Below are 8,164 nucleotides of genomic sequence, written 5' to 3'. Positions count from 1 at the left end.
AGTGGGTCGTTTTTAGAGGTCATCTAGAGTCTTAAGGTTTGGTGTTGTAATTATTATCTATAAGCGTCAACTTTTTAAACAATGCATCGGTGTTTATACTATTTCTAGTCATAGTAAATTTGATATGAAAGCTAAAACACCAATTCGTGATGCACTCATTGACTTTGATATCTTGAATTATTAACTTGTTACAAATCTATTACACGGTGGCATAATTTCAATTGTCTCGCATCGAATGAATGACATTGACGGATTTGGGCTTTGCACAAAATCGAAGCTCGGTTACCTGGTGGGCCAATAGGCCGACATTAACAAATGATCGTTTTTATTCTGCGCCCGCGCACCGGATACGCAGTGGTTCCTGTGAGAATGTCGAACTCGATTTTTTTTATTCCACCAAAAAGCGGATGTCCTTCATACGACCGGTTTATGAAAGGTGTTGAACATATGTCTGCATTGTTTTCGAACAGAATATTATGTCCATTAGAGGTTTTTTTGACTTAAGTTGGATTCGTTGTAAATTATTTTTTATAGTTCTTATGTATTTATCTGAATCTTTGCTGTTGGTAGCATTATAAGCTAAGATATAGATTTAGGTAAGCATACAATTAAATATAAACATACCTATTGGTTTCAATTATAATGATTAATCTAAATCTGTTTATCAATCAAAGTTACATCCCTTCACAATAATTATTCTTTTCATATTTCCTCGTAATTAATTCTGTCAACAAGCGTAAAATGGTATCATGTAATCGTAAATAAATTAATATTTCAATTGATTGTCTCTGTTACGAATAATTGAATAATGTAGTCACTTACGTGACCTTTCACAGACAAATGTGCATACGCCATATTTTTTTAGAATAAAACAAAATTGCGTTAATTATTGCGATGTACATATATTGCCATTTTGAGGTTATAATTTTGTAGCACCTGTCCCGAGTCATAATCACCTGCCGACCAATCGGTAGACAAGACGTGCGAGTTATGTCTCTTAAGTTTACTGTCTTTGGGTTTTAGCTTCTTATGTTATGCATTTTTGAACCATAAATTACCTACGTTTACCCGCGGCTCCTCACGTGTGTTCACATTTGTCTGTTGTCCTTGGGAAATTTTGTATTTATTATTATGAACTTACGTGTGTGTTTAAGCTTTATTTTCTAAACAATGTCAACAGAATGATAGTCATATTTTAGCAAAATCAACTGAAAATTACCTTTATTTTTTGAATATTGGTAAATCTCCACTACCGTTGCCACTGGTTGAGGAAAGGGCCAGCTAGGCCAGTGACAGGGTTTATAATAAAAGTAGCTTTAATTACATGGGATTACTTACATTTTGAAAAAAATATCAATAAATCCCTTTATGGGAGCCACTATACAATTAACAATATAAAATTCTATCGAAAATGTATGCAACAAGACTTGGTAGGAAATGAAATGTTATTTTTGACAGATGGCTTGTGAATAATGGTATTTATCTGGAGATAGATATCTAGATATAGATTATAAATAATAACCTAAGTTCGACGTCAAGTGCTACAACACATCCACAACTAGACCTAATACGATAAACTACTAAACCAATTTAAAACGCATTAACACTCAACTATAAAAATTGCAATGACTACGTTGAATGCTTGCACAATTTTACTAGAGCAGTGTGACAGTTTATAAATAGTTTGATTGGAAAAAAGGTGGGTGCCGAGCGGCGAGTGCCGTTCAAGCTGGTAGACAAAAGGTGTTCAGGCCACGTGTTTCTCCCGGCAGATGTGTCATCGCCACTGGTGCCGCGCCGCGCTCCATGGAACGCGCGCTGCAATCGATACGTGCTTACTGCTTAGCACAATCATTGGCTTTACCCATTTTATACTTTGTTGCGTTTAAGGATTCAAATATGAATAAAATACTAGGCTTAACTCTTCTATACTTTGTTGCGTTTAAGGGTTAAATTATAAAATATCGTTCGACATTTTAAAAGGGTAGGTCAAATGTTATCTAAACCTAGTGAATATAGATGAAGACATCATATTGTAAATATTAATAGTTTAAACTGGGAATTCATATTCCATTTGTCGTATTAGAGATAAATTGCCTATATTATAAATTGTAAATAAGTATAATTGTTTGGTAATAACTGTATAAGTAATACTAAAAAAATAACCTTAAAATAGATTAAAGGTATGTTTGCGTATCGCATACAATAAACGGATTAGTTTGATTGGGATAGTAACAGATAACTGAAGCGCTATAGTATCGTAAAGTTTGCTATAGATTTCGATAATTCCACAGTTCTAATATATCACCAAACACTTATACCACTTTTTAAAGGTCGGGACATTATGAGTGCGACTCTCTTCTCCCAAATCGAGATCTGAGAGTGATCATCCGCTGGCGATTCTTACCAACCGTGAACCAACTTGATCCCTGTTTCAATAAAATGTTCCATGGTTAAGTAATCGGAAATATTGTAATTATTTTGCAGTCTATATTTTTATTGGTTTTTCTACCCTTTAAATGATATAAAGTGATTACTTACTTCATTTGTCACTGATTAAAAATATTTATTGATAAAAATGTCTATGAAATTGCTAAAATTTATTTTTCGAAATAACTCATTTCTTTGAACTGAATATTTACTCATTTTGGTTACTCAACTATAATACACATGGATATTGTTATAATTTATGAAAAAATAATATAATATTTTTATATTGCGTATTTCGTAAAAATATTTATTATTTATATTTCTTCTAATGATTTTCGTTACAGAAATTATGTTATAACTCCAGACACTAAGCAACAGACGATTTTCTGGGAAAAATAATATGTAGGTGGATGTTTTTGGAGGATATTTCATACTAAAATCGGCTCTTTGGTTGAATGTTAGTCGATACCAAAGTTTTGGAGTATAAAATATGCATATTTATATATTTATAGGTACAGCTTTGGTAAAAAGCGGCGATATCCTAGTTGGGTGTTGAACGGACTGCCGAGACGAATGTCCGCAGTTTCAAAACCCAACGGTACACACCTCTGAGATTTCTAAAAAAATAAAAAAAATATGTGGGCATTCTTTGTGAATTGTCTCTTGCTTTAACGGTGAAGGAAAACAACGTGACGAAACCTGCATATCTGAGAAATTCTCTATTGGAATTTTGAGGGTGTGTGAAGTCTATCAATCCGCACTAGGCCAGCGTGGTGGACTAAGGCCTAATCCCTCTCAGTACCAGAGGAGGCCCGTGCCCAGCAATGGGACAGTATTTAATATAGGGCTGATGATGATGATGATAACAGCTTCGGTGGAGTAAAAAGGTATGAGCCAATTGTGAAAGGAGCGATTATAAGTTTGATTCATGTACTTAATGAATTTTTTGTCTACAAATATTTATTAATTTTAAGTCTATATGTTGGGGAACTGTTACTCTGTTTATTTAATTAAATAATTCACATAAGTTATAGTATTAAGTAAGTAAGTAAGTACTTATTGTGACATATTTATAGTCATTTATTAATTAAAATTTTTACTCTTTATACCAACTTATAATTTGATTAAGTATATTCAGAATTACAGATCTCAATATTACAATACAGATCTCAAGGACACAACAGTTCTCGTCATAACTATATAATTACTAAAATAGTTTAACTTTTTCTCGTGACCTTGAAATATTCAACGTATGTCAACGAATGACGTACCTACAAAAATGGAATAATAAAACTACAGACTACCTGCCAACTGGAAGTAGGTAGTAAATACAACGAATCCATTGCAGTCAAAATTGTAAGTTCGCTGGGGAGAAAGTCAAACAATGGACACGGTCGACGCTATACAATGATACCGGTAAGTTCCCTAATACAATTATTATTAATATTGACCTTGTCTGCCTATGCGCGTGAGTTTACTATCACTCATATATGCTAATAATTTCAAAAAGTAAAACATTAAATCATTTAACTTTACATTAATCATAATTATACATGAGTGTAATTATCACTACTTAAAATACCTGTTGACAAGCGGCTCTATGTGGCTATCCGACACATGTCACGAACGGATTCGCGCCAAACCGTTTGCAACTTTGAGTTGCAATGCGCTTTAAAAAATGAACCTTATTTTGATGTACTGTAGGGCTAAATACCGTCGGCACAGGTTGCTTGTATTGCGTAAAACAAATGATAAGTGAGGCGACGTGACGCGGGCAGCGGCTTGGCAACAACGCGTTGCTGTGGCGCCCCTCGACCGCATCGCTTTATCTCGCTTTAACATTCACGTTGTGTTGAGAGGGACGCATCGTGGCGTGGCCGTGTGGCGCATCAGTATACTACGAGTTGAGTGTAAGGTCACAGTGTTTTATCACGTAAACTGTTTTTTCCTTGTATTTTCGAACTTTACCATGTAAGTTTCACAGTTTTTTTAATTATATACAAACATAGTATTAATTGTATTGTGCATTCTTAATCTGTAGCTTATCGTTTGACATGATTCAAAAGTATAAGCCTTGTTTTTAACGCAGTAAAATCTAATTTTGCGTGACTACGCTAAGGAGTTGCGCGGTGAGAGTTTTTAAATTATGATTCTTGGACTCGAAATTGTGATGGTTTGCAGTTTATAAGCGTTGATATTGCTGTTATATTAATATTGTTTATAAGTTAAATGGTAGTTTGTATAAATTATATCTCAGGCATCTGCAATGTTTGCTTAAACTAGATATATTGTGTAAGCGTGCACAATTTTGTAGTGAGAGGTATAGTATTGATGTTAAAGTTACGCTTAATTTGTCAATAGATGGCGCGAAACTAAATTTGCCGTGTATTAAAATATTCTTCTTAAAACTTTAAAATAATTTTGAACATAGTTCGAGCATCGTTGTATTTATAAAAAACAGGAAAGGTACTTTAAAATATTAAATATTGCAATTTACACGCATTTTATCAATAATCGCGAAAATAGGGAAGACTTAACCTATAAAATGTATGCCGCCTGTTGTGTTTGAAATATTGGCGGGAATCGAAATCTGAGTAGGACGTCCTTCAAAATCATGTAGTGAATCCCAAAGACGAATAAGAGTGTAAGTGGGTCATCTGGTAGGCGAACACTGTCTTTCAAATACCCCCAATATCAGATAAATGTGGGGTGACGATTTTTTAAAATTCTTTACACTCCGTCTAATCCAGTAAAGATTTCCAGATCTTCACGTGATTTTCCTATCAAAATTATGTCATATCTAAAATAATTCCGTATTAACAGATGAAAGACATGAAAGACGATCAGCTGCTTATGAAAAAGTTCGTGAAGATTGTAGAGGGATACCCAGAGATTTATGACAACAGTTTAGACGGTTACAGAACAAGGCACGCTGAATTGGCTTGGGAAAAGATAGCTGACGACGTGCGAAGGGAACTCAATGAAGAATGCACAGGTGAGACATGATGAAGTTGTACCAACCGTTGACGTATATTCCATAGACACGAACGTCCATATAAACTAAGTATTTGTTCAAAATCTGAATTAAAATGGCAATAAAAACGTCGCTGTTATAACCTATTTATTCACTTGAACGACAAATATTTTTACTTATTTGACTAATATATTTTATTCAAATTTAGGTTTACACTTAGACTCGAGTTTTTATATCATGAGCGCTACTCGGTGCATAACCACAAGCTGTCAATATTGACCATATTAAAGTCAGTTTGAATGGATTGCAGTTGAATTCAGTGAATGTTCGAAAGGCCAAATCTATTACGTAGTAACTGTCAATATGTATTATGGATTATTACGATTATATTAAACGATAATTACGGATCAATGGCAGAATAAATCAATCAAAATATTTTTTTTTTTTGTTCAATACGTTTATTTTATATCTTTCTTTCTTTTTTTTTCTGAAATACTTAATGCATGCTGTGTCTCCTTAAATGTAAGATGCACATTGTTTTATACCATATTTTATTTTTATGTTAAGCGGTAATTGATTTAGGTGTTATCTTTTTTGGAGAACTTATAATAAATAAATAAATAAATTAATATTCTGATTGGTCCATTTTCCTTGTCTTTCCATTGGCCTAAAATAATTCAAATGGACCGTTAGACTTCTTTAGGGCATTGAAACTTTAAAATTTTATTTAATGCTAAATATTTTAGTAATTAATTAAATTTATGTATAATTAAATATTTTATATGTGAAAGTTGGTATTTGTTATTATTGGCTAGTAGCAAGTTACACGAGACCGATGGTTTAATTCCTAGCTCATTTTTATATGATTTGCACAAGACTGGAACGCCAAGAGGGGGATAACTGGTTGCCGTTCGTAAAAATTAAACCAAATAATATGTGTGGCGTGCCTAAATAATGTATTGCGCCAATATTACCTCGAGTATGTAAGTTTTTTCAATTGATATTTTTATGTGAAATTTGGGCTATTTGGTTGAGCAACAATAATAAGTATTAATCTAGATTATAATACTGTGACTTTTTGGATTTGCTTAATATAGCGACAGGTATGATCCCTATCATATATCAAAATAGTTTCGTTGAACTGACTATCATTTGGTTGGTGCACTATTTTATTTCTACATCGTTCCTTAAGTACACAGAACGCTTTAAATAATTATATTAATTCATAAAGCCTATGCAAATGACGTCATTATACGAACTGGTAACATGCTGAAAACCCGTAGAAAGTGCTAGTTTCAAAAAAAGCGCGTTTAAAATATATATCCTCTCTGCATTGTTCTTAGAGACATTTCTGTGGTTAGAAGTATGTTTATCGTATAGAATAATTAATGGATATAGATACTCTTTTGTTTTCCATAATTTTTTTTATTGCTTGGAACAACGAGCGAACATTTATTTAGTTGTTTGACTTCTGTGTTTGGTCGCCCTATTCGACGATTAGCGTTTACTAGGATATAAGGCCCTAAGAATATTTATTTTGTTACAGTGGAGGAGTTAAAAGTGAAATGGAAAGGTATAAGATCATCATTTAATAGATACAAAAACAAACTTTTGGGCCTCAATACTGGTGCGTGCAAGAAATATTACCTATATGATCATTTACAATTTTTGGAGCCATTTACTCGACCGAAACTGTATGTATTTCTCTAAGGTTCTTAATCTTTTTGGTAGCACTTAAATTCCAAAACTAATCAGTTTAATATTCATTACAGAATAACAAATCAAGATCAATCAGATACAAGAATATTTGAAGACTGTTGTAACTATACAGAAGCAAATCATAATGATTCTTCAAATGAATACAATCCTTTAGATGATTGGGAAGCCGATGTTAAACCAGATGTTACTAATAAGGAATCTAAAGTAGATATCTTAGAATTCTCAAGTCCTAGCCGTAATCCATCTAAAGATTCTTCACAGACTGATAAGAAATCTAGAAGTGAAGAGGATGATAATGAGGATTTACAGTTCTTCAAAAGTATATTGCCAGATATCAAATCTTTTACAACAAAGGAAAAAAGAAAATTGAAAATGGGGATACTTCAACTAATTGATGACGTAGAGAATGATCGTAAAAGACACAAAACTGACGAGTAAATAATTAATTAGCTGTATGTTTCTAGATTTAAGCGAAACCAGTAAAACTTAGAACAAAATGTTTGGCTCAATTTAATTGTGAATTCGACTAATGTTAAAAGTTAATGTTGTATCTAATTAACTGCCAAGTTATTGGTAAATTGCAATTTGCCAAGCTGATTATAATGACCTATGTTAATTGATATCTTCTTATAAGAACTGACTAAACATTAAATTGTACATACTCGTAAAATGTAAGAAATCTATTTTGTTATGGTGATGAATAAATATAAGAATATTCGTATACGAAATTATTTTTAATGATCCTAACTCACGTATATGATGAAGTTATGTCTATTGAAATGAATTGTTCAGTCATTGCAGATATTATCGCGCCTACATACTATCATCTGATGTATAGCGAGTACTACCCTCATTTGCATGGAAATGAGATCCGAGAACATTCTAGTCGACGCAACCCTCCGTCTTCTGACGGCTTCTTTGCTTAATTACAAAGACGACATACTGTGATTTTACTTACACCTTGTTTTAAAATTTAAGCCTTAATATCCTTGCGTCTACCGATTTTTATATAAAAAGAGATTTTTTGGTAACATTCAAAAT

The 8,164-nt window shown here is 32.8% G+C and overlaps 1 protein-coding gene across 3 annotated transcripts; it reads left to right on the top strand.

Annotated features, from left to right (window-relative positions):
• The first annotated feature begins 3,822 nt into the window (after positions 1-3,822).
• On the top strand, positions 3,823-7,846 carry LOC115456426. Of its 3 annotated transcripts, none has more exons than XM_037440754.1 (4): positions 3,823-3,846; positions 5,254-5,425; positions 6,951-7,098; positions 7,177-7,846. In XM_037440754.1, exons 1-4 carry the CDS (start codon positions 3,838-3,840, stop codon positions 7,559-7,561), a joined length of 714 nt encoding a protein of 237 aa, XP_037296651.1. In that variant the 5' UTR covers positions 3,823-3,837; the 3' UTR covers positions 7,562-7,846. The 3 variants fall into 3 exon arrangements, with proteins under 3 accessions (XP_037296651.1, XP_030041343.1, XP_030041344.1); XM_030185483.2 differs by lacking the exon at positions 3,823-3,846 and adding an exon at positions 4,259-4,401; XM_030185484.2 differs by lacking the exon at positions 3,823-3,846 and adding an exon at positions 4,290-4,340.
• Positions 7,847-8,164: the final 318 nt, after the last annotated feature.

Source organism: Manduca sexta, chromosome 20, assembly GCF_014839805.1.
Source record: "Manduca sexta isolate Smith_Timp_Sample1 chromosome 20, JHU_Msex_v1.0, whole genome shotgun sequence".
Classification (NCBI taxonomy): Eukaryota; Metazoa; Arthropoda; class Insecta; order Lepidoptera; family Sphingidae; genus Manduca; species Manduca sexta.
This window is presented reverse-complemented; position numbering and strand designations above follow the sequence as displayed.

What these genes read in the sequence shown, in the direction of transcription:
- LOC115456426 (XM_037440754.1), top strand. An exon ending in ACTCAATGAAGAATGCACAG is followed by an intron (nt 5,426 to 6,950) that starts GTGAGACATGAT and finishes ATTTTGTTACAG; the next exon opens with TGGAGGAGTTAAAAGTGAAA. An exon ending in CCATTTACTCGACCGAAACT is followed by an intron (nt 7,099 to 7,176) that starts GTATGTATTTCT and finishes TATTCATTACAG; the next exon opens with AATAACAAATCAAGATCAAT.